This window comes from Myotis brandtii, unplaced genomic scaffold, assembly GCF_000412655.1.
Source record: "Myotis brandtii unplaced genomic scaffold, ASM41265v1 scaffold285, whole genome shotgun sequence".
Taxonomy (NCBI): Eukaryota; Metazoa; Chordata; class Mammalia; order Chiroptera; family Vespertilionidae; genus Myotis; species Myotis brandtii.
In genome coordinates, this window is record NW_005360891.1 from 4,368,531 (window position 1) to 4,385,450 (window position 16,920).

General features: G+C 36.2%; 1 protein-coding gene across 6 annotated transcripts in view; it reads left to right on the forward strand.

Annotated features, from left to right (window-relative positions):
* The window catches only part of ANGPT1 (angiopoietin 1), a 242,976-nt gene that overhangs the window by 148,875 nt on the left and 77,181 nt on the right, over window positions 1–16,920 (forward strand). For 5 of the 6 annotated variants that reach the window (XM_014541985.1, XM_005869066.2, XM_014541986.1 and 2 more), the window contains exons 3-4: window positions 4,283–4,404; window positions 15,172–15,404. In XM_014541985.1, the coding sequence (XP_014397471.1) occupies window positions 4,283–4,404; window positions 15,172–15,404 (355 nt within the window). The remainder of the gene's footprint in view (window positions 1–4,282; window positions 4,405–15,171; window positions 15,405–16,920) is intronic. The other variant, XM_005869067.2, reaches the window with a different exon arrangement.

Below are 16,920 nucleotides of genomic sequence, written 5' to 3' on the forward strand. Positions count from 1 at the left end.
ATCATAGGTAAGATTAACAATTATTCTGTAAGATTATCTAATTTTCATACTTAAATTTCCTCAGTTATTCTACCAAAAATTTATAGGCATTTTATTTTTTAAGATTTAATAGTCTGTTTTATTTTGGAGCAATCTCCTGTTTTGTTTTGTTTTCTCTTGAGATTTTTGAGAAACTGGGTCAGTTGTTTTTTTAAAACTGTCCCATATTCTCTATTTGTCTAGATATTTTTAAAGATGCTTTTTAATGTACTCTTCCATCTCTCATGGTTTCTTTTAACTGGAAATCAGGTTCAATTAGGACCAGCTGAACATTGTGGTGGGCATGCCCTGTGGAATTGCTGATCACTTCCTATTATATCTCATCAGCAGGCACACAGGCCAGCTTGCTACGCTCTCACTGATGCTGTTCTAACTTGGTTAGTTAGAGTAGAAGCCTCCTTATCTCTTCATCCTTATCGCCCACTTTCTCCTTAGAAATGAACAAATGACCTATAGGATGGTACTTTGTCCCATTGCCCATCATTGACCAAATAAATTATTTCATCGATTTTGTAAAATGGTGATCTCCTAACTATCATCATAACTTGTGTTATATTTTTCATTTGGAAAAAAAAAGATTAAATTAAAAGGAAACAAATCTATAATGCAAGGCTGATTTTAAAGTTAATATATAGGTGAAAGAAATTTTTGTGTGGAAGATTTTCTTTTTAAGAAAGATCAGAGGCACTTTTTAAAGTATTAAAGGGAAGCTGGCTGAAAATCTCCAGCTCACTTTCATTGAGAAACTAGAAACTTCTACTTTAAATTTCTGTTTATTTTTAAAAGAAAGAACTAATTTTTTATACTTCATAAATCCTTAGTTTTAAGTTTTAAATCTTCCTTACTGTCTTGTATATTCTGGAATATTTAAGCTTTAAAATTGCCTAGTGAGGGCTTGTTTCATATATTCTTCATCTCTTTTCTCCTTCCTTCCTTCCTTCCTTCCTCCCTCCCTTCTTCCTTCCCTCCCTCCCTCTTTTCCTTCTATCCTCCCTCCCTCCCTCCCTCCCTCCCTTTCTTCTTCTTCTTCTTCTTCTTCTTTTTTTTTTTTTTTTTTTTTTTTTTTTTTTTTTGTTGCAGTGCTGTGCTTTTGGAATGTGTTTAGGCTAAAAAGGAAATGACTTTTGTCATTTTAATGGAACACTTAGATTATTGCTAAGCAGCACGTTCCATAGATGCATGGCAAGAAAGTGGTCAATTTATCATAGTTTCCTGTACAGTTCTTTCAGTTGCTCGCTTTTGAACTTCAGGCCTATTTTAATAGATCAGTGGAGAGAGCTGAAATAGCTCAGCTATTGGGTCAAGGTGATGGGGAAAGAAGAGAAGGGAATGGCATTTGTGCTCAACACTTAGCCTGGATTTCTGAGATGGGTCCCCCTCCTTCTTCCACATTCAGATGCTGCCTTAGATTTGGGCTGTTATCATTGAAGTCCAGCTTGATATTCACGTGACCTGTTACCCCCTCTCTGACCATTACCCAACTTGAATAACTCATTGTCTATGGTCTAGCATATTATTCAACAAATAGCTCTAGGGGCCCCAGGGTGCCAGGCCCATGCTGGACTCTGGAGGTATGGAGGGCTCCAGGCAGAGTAGTCCTGCCTCTGTACAGCTGACATCCTCATGGGGGAAAAAAGACAGCAAATGAGTGAATGGACAGGATGATTTCAAATAGTGATGATTCCATAAAGAAAATAGAATAGGGTGACCTGATGGAGGATGATAGGGGGGAGGGGGAGTTACTTTACAGAGAGTGGCCAGGAAGGACCTCCCTGAGCAAGACCTGAATGATGAGAAGAAAGTGGGCATGCATATGGGCATTCCAGGCAGGGAAAAATGCAAATTCAGAGGCCCTGAGGTGCAAATTAATGTGGCATGTTGTGGTGGCAGAAAGGAGGAGAGGGATCTGAGACATGAGCAAGGTCCTGATCATATAGGACCTTGTAGGCCAGGCTAAGAACTGTGGGGGTTTCCGCTAATTGCAGAGGGAAGCCATTAGCAAGTTTAGCACAGGAGATGGAATGATCTGACTTTTGTTTCACAGAGATCACTCCGGCTGCTCTATAGCAAATGGATTCGAGTTAGGACAACCTAGAGAAAACTTAGGAGCTGTAGTAGTCTCCAGACTCAGCATAGGCAGCTTCATTTTTTGCATATGGAGAAAAACAATTTCTGTCCTTTGTAAAATTAAAATTTTGGTATTTCAGAATATCAGGAAGTATTATCAGAGAATATGATGAATAAGGAAGAACATATTTTATTTCATGGCATATGATAAGCTTGATTCAATGAGACAATGGACCCTTTGTTTATTCAGTATTTACTGTTTTCTCTGTGACCACCAGTGTCACCAAAAGATACAGCTGTTTCATCCCCTATGTAATTATTTGATAGTCATTCCAGTTAATAAACACAAAAACTTGCATGCACAAAACTATGTTTAATAATTGAAAGTTATATTTTGTATATCACAGTCTTTATATTCTCTATCATTTTCCCCTTCTGCGCTGTTACTAACTCTGTCTTCAAATCCTAGGTCTTCTTGCTTCTGTTTTCTCTCAAATGAAATGACTCAGAATAGTAAAATATGTTTTAAAACTCTAAAGCACTCCACAAATATAAGTTTTGATAGGTTGTAGTAACTTTTAGACAGGCTTTCAGATCCATACTCATAACAACTATGTAACTGAATCATATCCCTTAAAATTTTTTTAAAGTGCAAATGCTCCATCTCACTGTTGTCTTCTTTATCCACCCCACACCAATCCTGCACCCCATGCCCAGCAGCACTGGGACTAGGGTGAGCGGAGTGAAAGAAAGTCCTGCAAAACTGAGTCATGCATATTCAGGAAGAGATCCTTTTTATTTTAAAATGATATTATGTTCAACATGGATTTTTTGGCTTTAATTTTGCTCTTTCAAAATGTTGTATTAAAATATTTTTATCTTGATTACTGAGTTTTTTGACACCACCTTATAGTTTGCAACTGAAGTAATTGCCTCTCTCTCACCCTAGTCCCTATCCTGCTCCCCTAAAAATTTGTCTCCTTCCTCCACAGCTTCCTGTAGCCCAAGCCCAACCCTGGTCACATCAGTCTATTTTTAAAAGGTTTTCTATGTGCATTTGCATAGGTTTAGATCTGCTACAGAATAAGTAGCTGTAGCAAAAAATGGGATGGTTGCAAAAGTTTTCAAGTGACATGGGAGCTTTAAAAATAAATTATACCTCTTCCTTGACCTTTTTACCTCCCTTAAGGAAGAAGCGGGTGGGGGCAGGACAGAGATAGGGAGGGACAAGGACATTGGCACAGTTTGAAGAGATCTTCTAGGACTGGAGTACATGATGTTTGCTCAGAAGATGACTGTGTTTGGGTTCAGGACTCACAGAATCATGTTAAATTAAGGCTCAGCTAGCAACGTGAGTCTTCATGATTACAGATGAGTCAAATATTTACAATTTCTAGAGGACCCACTGTAGTGCAGTTGAAGAGAAAACTACAGTCTATCTTCATTGTGACATGGGTTCCTGGTCACTTCACCTCTTCAGGTTAAGTCTCCAGGATAAAGTAGTTTGCCTCTCCCTCTTCTTAGTTTTCTGTATAGAGCATTAAAATTAGAGTCACACTATCTGTGTTTGAAACTCAGTTCTTCCTTTGATTCCTGTGTGGGTTTTAGCCTCTTGCTGAACATATTTCCTCTTTTGTAAAGTGATAATGATAATTCCTCCTTCAACAGGTGCCCAAATGATATCTGGAAGGGCTGACATGACCTAACATAGGTGTTCAATAAATATGTGATCATGAACCTGGCTAAACTATATCATAAAATATTTCTAATTGGTTTATGTAAGGTGACAGATCCAGGCAGGCATATATTACATTCCTATTAATTATTCTTAATTATTCACAATATCTAAGACTTTGTACTAAAACTCATTTTTCCACTTGTAAATATTGATGATAATATGTATAAAGCAACTAAAACAGTGAAATATCTAGGGATTCAGGACACAAAATTTTAAATATGAAAATAGGTTTAACAACTCAGTTTTTTCATTCAATTTCAAATGAATATAATGTTTGAGAGACATGTAAAACATTAATTTATAGGATGTAGACCATTTAATTAAATATTCTGGAAGAAATTTTTAATTTAAAAGAAAATACAAGTAAGTAAAAACCCAAAATAATTGTTTTTACTCTTTGCGATGGAAGTCTGAAATGTTTTTATCTTTTAACCTCAGATGCTAAATCAAACATCCCGACTTGAAATACAACTGCTGGAGAATTCATTATCAACATACAAGCTAGAGAAGCAACTTCTTCAACAGACAAATGAAATCCTAAAGATTCAGGAGAAAAACAGGTGAGAATTGCTGTATTCCAAAATTATTTAAACATGACTTATATCCGCCACCTCTCTGTTTAAAAAACAACAACAATAATTTGAAGTGGTTTGGGAAAAATAAAAGAAAAGGAAAACATGGGGCCAAATTAATTTTGAGTATAAAAACAAAGGAGAGCTGTCTGTCTCTCTCTTTCCCTCCCTCCTCATATACCCTGACTCTGGATCATTTTGCAGTTTTTGTCTTTCCATCATGATTCTTGATATAACACCTGGTATCATTTCCTACTGTGGAATTCTCAACATGGAATATTCTTTTTTAAGGGAAACTGCTTAAAAGTTGTTCTCTGTTCTGCTTGGTGGGTATGGCTCAGTGATTGAGCATCCACCTATGGAGGTCAAGGTTGGATTCCCATTCAGGGTGCATGCCCAGGTTGCAGGCTCGATTCCTGGGGGGTCGTGGGGGTGGGGGAGCGTGCAGGAAGCAGCCCATCAATGACTTGCTCTCATTATTGATGTTTCTATCTCTCCCTTCCTCTTTAAAAGCAATGAAAAATATTTTTTAAAAGTTATCTCTATTCCATCAGTAAAGCTAAGTCGTGTTTGGAAATCCACTGCTGCTCAGGTGGAAGAGGCTGCCATGCGTCCCACCTCTCAAGGAGTCGGACTCCTGACCAAGCATATACTAGTACATGGCTACTCCGAGGAACTTTCCCCTCATTGATTGCTAACTTCTATGGATAATTCAGGGTTTCCTCTATGTATAAGTCACACTATTTATTGTTAATGATATTTTTTCAGAACTATAACAATTCCATTTTCTAGCAACAGAGATATTTCACAATAAACTCAGGGATTCATGTTCTAATTAGAAAATCAGTTGTGTGCTCCTGCTGACAAAAACATGTATCTTTTATTCCTGCTCTACACCCCTTTCTTTTTGACCCTCAGTCATGACATTCCCTCATGTGTGGTTTCTGGGGGTGTTTTTCTGCTGGTGTGCTGTATCTCCTGACAGTTGTCCTATCTCTGTAGTTGTCTGTGTGTTCCTGTTGAAGGATGCATTGTGTGCAATGGAGTGCTGGGGGTATATCTATTCTTAAACCAGGCATATTCTTCCATGAACCACTTAGAAAGAGAGTTTGTCTTTTTAGGAACCAAAAGTACCCATTTGTGATATATAGCATACTTTCCCTATTCTGTTTATTGCTATTGTTATTTTCATGTGACAGAATTAGAGGAACTCTGCCAAGACTTTCTAGAGCAATAAAGAAACGTGGGATCCCGGCCCATTCAAGTGGGTAGAAGGTCAAAGTCAAATATGAAGCTGTTTGATATATTTTAAAATAGCTTATTGGTCATCCCTACCTATTCCATAAATGAATTAATCCTCCAAAAGAAAAAGAAGCAATTTCTACATTGAAGCATCTCTGAAATGTAGGAACAACATGCCTTCAGACAGCCAGGTCTGGTTTGGATCAGCTAATACACTTTGCAAAGGCGATTATCTAAATTAAGCTTTGCTTCCTCCCCAGGGAATGTCAGCGGTTGTGTCTGGGTGAGTGACTTACCAGTTTGAGTCGGATGGGGCCGTAGCTGCCTTTTGGGTGAGCTGGCCCTTGGGAAGGTCCACTGCTTCTTCAGCAAAATAAGGAGGAATATTTTATGAACAGGATTATACTACATGATCATGCTGAGAGGTCCTGCTGATTTACATCTTGACAAATTAAATGCATCACTTGTAAGGTTGCAAATGGATTTTGGGCCTCCTTAGATTCACTTCTTTATCCCCTAAACAACAAAAGGCACAAAGCAGGAATACATTTAACAACATTTTTTCTACTATTTGTTTTCCTAACAATCTAGTGGTAGTGACACCAAGAAGCTTCCTTCCAGTTTGCTTTCTTTAGGACCTTTTTTCTTTTGTTGGATGCTAATCCAACACTTGGTTTTATTTCTTACCTCAAGGAAACAGCACTTGGAAGGAAGAGATGAGTAACTGGCCCATATAATTGCAATTATACAACCAAGAACCCAAGAAATGGGAAGCATTAATACTTATCTTACACACAGAAGGTTGGTTTGACCACAGAATGTGACATATAATTTTAACTTCTATTGGATCCCTCCAGTATGTTTCCTGCCCACTTCTGCTCAAAATAATAGAAAAGAGGGGTGAGCAGGGAAAGATGCCATAATGCAAATTCCTTCAGCTGAACCAAATATATATATTGATCTTTTGCTCTAAAGGTTTGGTTAACTGACCAGGTTTCAAGGCACCTCCCCATCCCTCACTTAATCCCAACTTCTTCCAATGTGGGAGCACAGCCAGGTGAAAATATATTCCAGAAGAAATTCTTCTGCCTCTATCGGCTATAACAGGAAGGGACATCAGCATTCCATGTATACAAAGATGGAGCATTTGGATTTTCTTGATACTTGTGTTTAATAAGCAGAGTGAGGACTAGGGAAATATTTAGTAGGCCCATCCAGAGTGAAGTGAAACTACACATGTCATGGTCATTCTGACATAATTTTAGCAAAACTATCTGCTGCCCGGCTATCTAACATCTGTGCCAGGTGTATTAACATAGTGTAAGCATGCTATTTCCTCCAACTAATTCTTCAAAGCATTTATTATTATTCCCATTTTATATATAAAGAAACTGGAGTTCACATAGGTCAAGTAACTTGCCTATGACCAAACAGTTAGTGTATGACAGCATTAGGGTTCAAGTACATGATGACACTTTGTCTTAATTATTAGAAAAATATTTTTCCAACATGATGCAGCTTCAAGATTAATTGATGTGGTTGTCAACTTTTCCTCTTAACACAAACAAATATAAATTTGAGGAAAGGAGTAGGCCAGTTGTTTTTGGCCTATTGCTTTATAGATCATTATTTATTCCTCCTAATACTGGAGTAGGAAATATAAACTATTTATTTTACCTTGGGAATTTACGGAACTTCTTTGACAAGCCTCATCTATCTTCTAGCTGGAGTTTATGGAAAGTTATTATGTTAATTAATTTAAATGATTGAAGTGTGTATAATTTCAAGATACTGAGTTATACCTTACAAACAATGTATTACAATGGCATGATAAAATATTGATTATTTAGTACCTAATCTGACCAAAACAATGAAATGTTAAATCACAGTCTTATTCATTAAAGCTATCTTCCATTTGATAAGTTCTTCACAAAATACTGAAGTAAAGTCTTTCTAACTTTTAGCATTAAATTAGGTTGAATTATGTTAGTTGTATATAGAAGGGATCGAGTAAAAGTATTTAAATTTATGCTGCTCTATTCTATACATCCTAAATGGAACACCTACAGATACTGATTTAATAGAATATATTTTTCTCTTCTCATGCTTTTAAAAATGAATTTAATGCACATAATTTTTTAATTTAAATTTTGTTAGCCTTAGGATGTGACAGTGGAATAATTCTCCATCAAACTAGAAATCTAAGGGCATTCTTAATTCTTTCCTTGCTCTGATTCCTTACAACTCAATAACGACTGTTGGTGCTCAGTTGCATCTCCTAAATATTTTTCCAATTCATCCTGTTCTTTCTGTTTTCACTGACTGTGTCTTAGATCAAACTCCTATTAATTCTTTTCTTAGCCTTTGCGGTAACCTCTGTGCCTTAAGGCTTACTGCCTCTCAAACCTGTCACCCAGAGCTCTGCCACAGCCTTCTTTTCAAAACCCAAGTTGGATTAATTCCCCCTTTTGTTTAAGTACCCCACACACTAATTCCACCCAACTTTTAAATCTCTAGACAGCATCTGCCAACTCCCTAATGATTCCCTGTACTGACTGAAGAAAGCTCAAGTTCTTTAGCATAGAACCTAGTCCTTGATCATTGTAATCCAAATTTTACAACCTCACATCCACAGGCCTTCTTAAATTTTATAAAGTATGATCTGACAGCTAAGAGTATGAGCTCAGAGGCCAGACTGCCTGAATTTCACTTTTCCTTGATCCTGTTAAAACCGACTCTGCTACATATTATTTGTGTGACTTTCAGCAAGTTACTTAAACTCTCTGTGCTTTACTTCCCTAATTTGTAACATAAGGGTGATGAAAATAGTAGTGCATGGACTTGATGAGAGATTGAGTTAATGCATATAATGCACTGACAACAGTGCCTGACGCACACAGTAAGTGTGAATTATGCCCATTGTTAGTATCACACTGGAGGCTTGATGTTATTTCAGAAATAATGTTTCACTTATCTGGAATGCCCTGCAGTTCTTTTTCAACTCACAAATTTCTGTCCACCCTTCAAACCCAGATGTTACTGCAGATGTTTTCCCCTCCAAGAACCCTCCTCTGACTCTGTCAAATAGACTTATTCATGACAACTTATATGATAACTCTGTACCTTGTTTTTTCCCTATTATTTTACTTATCCAATCACATTGTAATATGTGTGCGTGTGCGTGTTTATCTGTCTCTCTACTATTAGGGTGTGAACTTCCGGAACATGAAGGCTGTGTTTATTTATCTTCATCTTCATGCTCTCAGGCACAATTCTCTACCGAAAGTATATATAGTATCAAATGCTTTTTGAATGTTGAATGAATGAAGAAGTGGTAAATGTTCCAGTAGTTCTATCCCAACAGATGTCATTCTGTATACACACACACACACACACACACACACACACACACACAGCTGAAAAATATATTTTATGAAAAATACAAATAACATAGTCTACATTAAATATCATAAATATATTAATTGTTCTTAACATAGATAAAATAGAGATGGTGCTTTAACCATTATTCTGCATCCCCAAAAGCCCATTGCATGGCACCTAAAATTATCAGCCCACATTCTGAGGTTCAGTAATTCAGCCCAATTTTTAAATCTCTAGACAGCATCTTCCCAGGCCATTCTAGATTCATGACTGTTTACCAGATATCTCTGATTAATAAAAAAGTAACACACTTGATTTAAACTTTAAATTATGTGGAAGTGTAACAATTGAAAATCAAAGTCTCCCTAATTCCATATCTCCATCACCAGCAACCCCTGCAAAGAATCATCAACAGATTAGCAGATTGGTGCTTATTCTTTCTTTCTATGAATGCTAAGATATATGTAAGTATATAGAGCATATATATTTATGTGTGTTTTCACAGACACACACCCCCACACAATTGCACACATACACAAACAAGTACATGCTTATATGATGCACGGGTATAAATTGCAACTATTCTTAAATGCTGAGTTTATTTCTACTTCATAAAAATCTATCATGAATATATTACACATGTAACTATATACAGATATTCCTCATTCATTGCCATAGATGTACTATAATTTTACACTCTCCGCAAGAATGCATAAGCTTCCTAATTTCTCCAAACCTTGCTAGCCATTTTATTAATCTTTTCTATCTGAGAGGTTAGCTTGTGTGTCTTTTCACATTTATGACCATTTGCATTTCTTTATCTCTGACTAGCCTTATCTTTGCTTTATTAACTCATATAAGCTCTGTAATGAATGCTAAAGTTTTTCATGTATGTAGCAAATATTTTCTCTAATCAGTCATTTATTGTTCAAACTATTTTTATAGAAATATACATTTTTATGCCATGAAGTGTATCTTTTATTTTCCTCTTGATTTCTGGCTTCTACAACATATTTAACTTATCCTTATTTACTCCAAAACTTTAAAACATTTATCTGCCAGTGTTCACTTGTGCTAATCTATACTTCTGTCCTCATTTGAATCACAATAATTAACTTCATATATTTAGAGAGAATTTGCTTTGTACAAGTATAAATTGAAAGTATAAATTTAATCTGAATTTACTATATACCCTCTTTGAATGAGGAAGAAATATCACTTTTTTAAATCCTATTTGCAACACAAGTTGACACTACGTTTTCAAAATAAAAGTTAAAAATGGAAACATCTGTAAGTAGGTCCAGACAGATAAAATGAGAAGATTTCTATATTTTCACATCTTCCCCCTTGTCTAAGAGCTATATTTACACACATAGAGCTTAGGCAGCTGTCACCGCTGTGAATTCACTGGCTGCTATGTTAAGAACTCTATTGTGGGAAACAATTTGAAAGGGAGAGCTTTTTCTGTGAAAGCTTCAAGATGTGTTCAATGATTTGAAATATTTCCAATAAGATATGTGGGAGGGGGCAAGCTGTGGACTGAGGAGGAAAAGTTAACCAAAAACTTTAAGTAAGGCTTTGTATACACTCAATTAGAACCCTTTGCTGAGGTTCAAGACCTAGATCATTTTGTTTATTTTATTCTTCATTAAAGTGCACCTCTGCCTCAAGCTAGAAGTGAAGTGCCAAAATCCTATATATGTCTCTTCTCAAAGTGTTTGCAGAAAGATGGGAAACAGGAAGTCCTGAGAATCCTGTGAGAAACTCTGTCTTTACATTTGTAGCTCGATTTGTATATTAAGATGTAAGTGCACAGTTTCTTAAGTTGCTGTTCCATGGAACACTAATTCTAAAAACTGCATCTTAATAAAAAGTGTTTATTTAATCTAGGCTTCTCAATAACTTAACACTGGAACTCATAACCAATAAAAAATACGAATGTACTCTAGAAAACACTAAGCTGGAGTTTGGGATCAGCATCAGGTTTTAATTATACATAGAAACCTAAACTAAACGTTTTGCTAAAGGCCATCATCACAGAAAATATGCCTTTGCTTATCTAATGTTAGGACACTGGAGCTGTAATGTCCTTCAGATCGCGTTTTACATATAGAGGCGTTTATGCCTATCTGAGGTGAATAGGGAAAATGTAAGAGAACCAATAAAAGGCTTCAGGACAAAATGGGATATGATCCATATATTGAGTAAGAAAATTAAATTTAATGGCAGAACTATTAAGGCAGAGCAGTGTTTAAGAAAATGACAGTTGAGATTAAAAAGAAAACCTGACTTGCCTAAGTCGTTTGTTTTTTATATATGTGAAAGATGGAAATGTTGAAATATTGTGAAAACAAACTCGCAGAATAACCAGACGGAGAGCAGCACATAATAAGGAGATGATGTAAAGGTAATGCCTTGATTCCTCATAAAATGTAAATGGATGATCTCTCCCCCTCACCCCCACTCTCCCCTACCTTCTCTCTGAGGTTTGATCAACCAAAGGACTTGTATGCAAGCATATAAGCATAACTAATGGACACAGACACCAGGGGAGTGAGGGCATGAATGGGGGGGGGGATGGAGGGATAAGGACACATATATAATACCTTAATCAATAAAAAATTGTAAATGGGTGGAAAAAGGTAGAACTTATATTATTCTAAGTCAAAGAGATGAGACTCAAATGCTAGTTGTCCCAACACTGGGATGTTGTGGGTAGATTTCTAATTTGATGAGTTAGAAGACAGCTTTTTATTTTGGTTCTGATACAATATGTGCACAGTTTTCGACAAAGTGTTTTAGAATATTACCTGTAAACTGCGACTTGTAATAGCTACTCACTCCATATCTCTATATTGCTTTCAGAATCAAAGTAGCTAAGAGTTTTAAAATACTACACAACTATAATGATATATTTCAACAATGTAATTAATAAGAAGAGATAGCATATGCATTTTTCTGGCAAGAAAGTTTTGGATTCAAACCATTTGGGAAATAGTGAAGAGAAAGGGCTGACTTCCCAAGTAGATAATAACCAATGGATGAGAAGTATCAAAAGCAAATAGTTTTTTGGAAGCCAAATATAAAGAGAAGACAGAAGGGAGGGATGAGCAATATCAAAGTAAATGGAAGGGTCAAGAAGAGATCAGTCTTGCCTGAAGAACTCTAAAAAGTTATCATTATTATAAAGGTTACACCTAACAAATAAGGTTAGTGGAGAATTGCTAGAGTTCAAAAGTTATTAAAGGAATTCCAAATGAAAAAATGAGATGAGAAAATAATGGGAAGAGATAAATAACTGGTAAGACCTGCCATATGGAAAACATTGTCATAGGTTTCCATGCATATTATTTTTGCTTGTAGTTTACATGCATATTATTTTTATGCATATATTTCATTTCAAATTCTGTGCCATGTCTGTGATGCAGAGCAGGCTTCTTGCTTGTATGAGCAACCCCTTCTTTACATGAATAGCTATTTTAAGATGACAGCTATGTTGATGTCTTTTGATACCTGGTAGTCATGGTGCTTTAAAGGTTGTTTAGTGAATTGTGGAAACTAATGTTCCTTCCAGCATACTAAATGTATATTCTTTTTACTTAGGAAATAGATATTCTTCCACAAATCAGTGTCCAGAATTGTTTTCTTTGGCACCAGGATTTCTTTGACAAACTTTCTATTCACAGCTCTTTCCAAATTATCCTGAAAAGCAAAACAAACAAAACTCCTTTCTTGACATCTCAGATAGTGGCCATTTTTATATGTCCTCTTGATGAGCAAGAAATGCATCCAAAGTAGAAAGTGGAGAAACATTGGTGCAAATATTTTTTATAGTATTATGTCTAAAATTGAAGTTTCTTATAGCTTCTGTTACTTTATTTGAGGTTTTCTCTCTAAAAATAAACCCTTAGAATAGGAATAATAGTGTCATTTTGCATAGTGCTGAGAGCACTATTGGCACTTAGAGAGTAATAAATACAAATTATAACTATAGCGTGTTATTTTCCAAACCAGAATGTTACCTACTGAGTAGGAAGACTAAAAGGCCAATGCTCATCTGACTTCAGGAACAAAATAGTGACTTAGAATTTTTATGTAGTAGTATATGACTATAGCATCCACATGTTGATCTTTAAAGTATCATCATTTTAATAGTTAATTCTGAGGTTTCTTGGTAGTATACTATAACTTATGAATTTAAAAGACAATTTTCTTATAAGTCAATTGACTCTATATTATGGACATCTTGTATCTTATCATTGTCTTAGGAGAAATGAAAATAATTTTAAAATAAACTGAAAATGAATTATGGTTAATTCTCAGATCTGAAGGCCAAATATTAATGGGCACAAAGAAAACCTCTTCTGACATCCATAGACGTACACTAATCACTTAGCCATTAGAAATATTTTTTGTTTGTTTTGTTTTTCAAGCACCAAGTTCTCCAGCAGCAAGTATTGACACAGAAGAAAATGCTAAAAGGCTTTGGATCGTACCTATCAGTACTCCTTAGAGATATGGTCTTTCATCTTACTCTGATTTCCTTGCCTAAATTTTTCATTTCCAAAAACATTTTAAAAGATATTAATGATCATCACATTTTCCCCAAATCACTATATCAAATTTGCTTAAGGCTCAGTCAGGGTTGAGCACCCTTCACTGTTGTTCTGTAGAAGGAACGCAACTCAGAATAGAGGCCTGGCTTTGCTTTTCTTGCACAAGTCACAGAGCTGCCCTTCCCAGGTCTCAATGCAAAATGTTCATGTGTGAATCTGGGAAGGGTACCAAAGGTGCTGTAAATTAATAGGGTCTTATACTCAGAAGCATCTAGGTGTTTTTCAGCCTTGGTTCAACAGGCCACTTTCCTGCCACATTCTGGACTGCATCCTCTTCAAGGACAGATTTGCTGGCAGAGATCTGGAATGCCCATGAGCAGTTCTCATCTTCACACTTAATCTGTGTGAAAGATCATCAGACCTTCCAGCTCATCTCCCAGGATATGGAGTTGGAAAATTCGGCTCTTCAAACATGCTCTGTTTTATTATTTAAGTATTAAATTTAAAACATTCCCTAGTGTCCCTTTTATGAAAACATATAGAAATGATTCAGTGCTGTATTTCTCCAAGGTAAATTAAGTGCCCAGTCTGGTATGTTACATTTGAATAGCACCTTGTAAACTAACAACTGGTGGAACCTTCTGAAAACAGAACTGAGAAAGCTGAATAAGGCTTTTCCTCTCAGGAATACCAGTACATTATACACTCTATAAACTGTAAATGCTTTTTATTTCCAGTCAGTTGCTAGGGTCCAGGAGTGCTTCTGCATTCACTGTCATTTTAATGAGCTGTCTGCAAGGGGGGTATCCTCTGAAGAGCCCGAGAGAAGGTTCTCGGTGGAAGACTGCATCGCCCTGAGCAAAACATCTCAGGCCCTGTTGTAAGACCAGGCCACCAGCTGGTGGTCTTCCTTTTTGGAACCATTCATGTGGTGGTTTTGAAATTGGTGGTGTTTTTAGGGCTCATTGTGAAACTTAGGTTGAAAGATAAAGTAAGCTGATAGTGGAGCAGGTATCAAAAATCCCAAGAAAACTAATTCATTGTGATTTTACATAGCTTATTCTCTGGTCACATGGTTTCTGTGTAGATCTTCTATTCCTTGAGCCCACAGAACTGTTGTGAAATTTAATCACTGTTAATGTTTTAAGAATCCCAAACGAATGAAGCAAAGTAAGTAAAAAAATAGTTTCTCTGTTTTGTTCATACTTTTTTCCTGAACTTTTCCTCTCTCTTATTAGAACTATTGCCTTAATGAAAGTCAAACTGTATACAACTTGTCCAGACTGTAATTGTTTGGGTCCAAGTCAGCTACCTTGGATATAAGATAAACCCCAGGATCTAAATTATAGTTAGGAAACAAAAATTACTCTGACAACAATTGGTCTAATAATTCTTCATTTGACATGTCACTTCTATTATATATGTAATATACAGATATGTATATTGTGAATCTCTCACAAAATATTTCTATGGTGAAATATCTAATATTTATAACTAAATAAATGTAAAAACTAGTGGGATCACAGTTTTTTGTATAGCATTTTTAAAACCAAGTCTTTTCTTCATTTCCCTGTAGTTTATTAGAACATAAAATCTCAGAATTGGAGGGAAAGCACAAGGAAGAGTTGGACACCTTAAGGGAAGAGAAGGAGACTCTCCAAACCTTGGTTACTCGGCAAACGTATATAATCCAGGAACTCGGGAAGCAGCTGAACAGAGCGACCACCAACAACAGTGTCCTTCAGAAGCAGCAGCTGGAGCTGACGGACACAGTGCATAACCTCGTCAACCTGTTCACTAAAGAAGGTGGTAAGAATTTCTTTCTCACTTTGGGGTAATAAATATGTTATTTAATATGGTGCAAGTACATATTCAATATGACTTTCTGTGTTGCATTGATTGCTGTGTAAAAGCAGCAAAAGAACTTTATTTTTAGAAGCATCTGACAAAGTGTGCACTGACAATGTTCTCATATTTTTAACTTCAGAGCAAGTTTTCATAAGCTTGAATTTTTGAATTCACAGTATCTTTCTAAAAGAACTGTCTAGTTCCTTCTTTCTCTCTTGGTCTTTTTTAGCCTTAGATAAAATTTATGACACTGTCACAGACAAATATTTGGTGTTGTGGTGTTAGACAATTATATAGGACAGAAATTAGTCAGTGTTAAATATTAGGTAACAGTGACAGTTTCAGGAGGGTTCCCATTTTAAAACTAATATTAATTATTTCCTGGAAGCAGGGGGAGGGGGAAAGGGAAGAGTTGCCTGTAAAGAAAGGGAGATATAGATGTTTCTAAAAACTATTATGAGGGGACAAGAATTTTTGTTACTAAAAGTCTTTATTAACACTTTATAAAACCCGTATCACTAATGCTTAGTTGTGTGTGGAAAAGACCTAACCAGGGTATCTGGGCATATTTATTCTGGGGTGTCTTTGGAAATAAAAAAATTCAATATTATTAGAATGTCTGGAGCTATTTAACCATTGGAAATATTGCAGGCCTGTGTCTCATCCATCCCTCTGTCCATCCATCCACCCAACAATTATTGACTCAGTGCCTGTGTGTACTTATCCACTTTAAGCAGAACCTCACCTGAGCCTCAGGAGGCTCTTCAAAGTTTGGAGCTTAAGGTCATCTTCTGTAGTTTTGCTTGCTAATCAGCCTTTCCCGGAGTGGATGGAATGGTAAATGGTGATGAGTGAAAGAGAACACCACTTACATCTGAAAGTTATGATTCTCATGAAGTTATGGCTTAGGAGAGCCAGTCATGTAATGGTTCAGTGTGCATATGCACTAGACCCAAAGTGGGGCCTCCTTTAATTCAGTAGTGGACTCCAGCTCTATGAAAAATTAGCTCAATTCCATACGTTCATGCATAGATATGGATGCAGAGGATAACTCCATATCATGATCTTGTTTTAAAGACTTTTCATATTTCTCTATTATACTCCATTACCTTGAGTTACATCTCCTTTAGATAGTCAACACAAACCTTTTCCACTCTCTGTAAAGAATATCTTTTAAACAGTAAGTTCCCTGAGCTCCGTCAGGGTGTGCTCAGAAATGAGACTGGGAAGGAAAAACCTGCTAATGAGTCCGAGCCTGCCAAAACCTTGAGTGAGAGCCCACTGGAAGGAAAGCATGGTAGGATTTTGCCAGGGAATTTTAATAGAGCTCATGAGTATTTAGAAATTAAGTATTAATATGAGACATATCTATTCTCATATTGAACTGAATACATTTGGGGAAAGATTGAAAACATATTTTTCTTATCATCCTGAGACTTAAAGCACATGGAGTTAAGTAGTTCTGTTTTTTTCATGA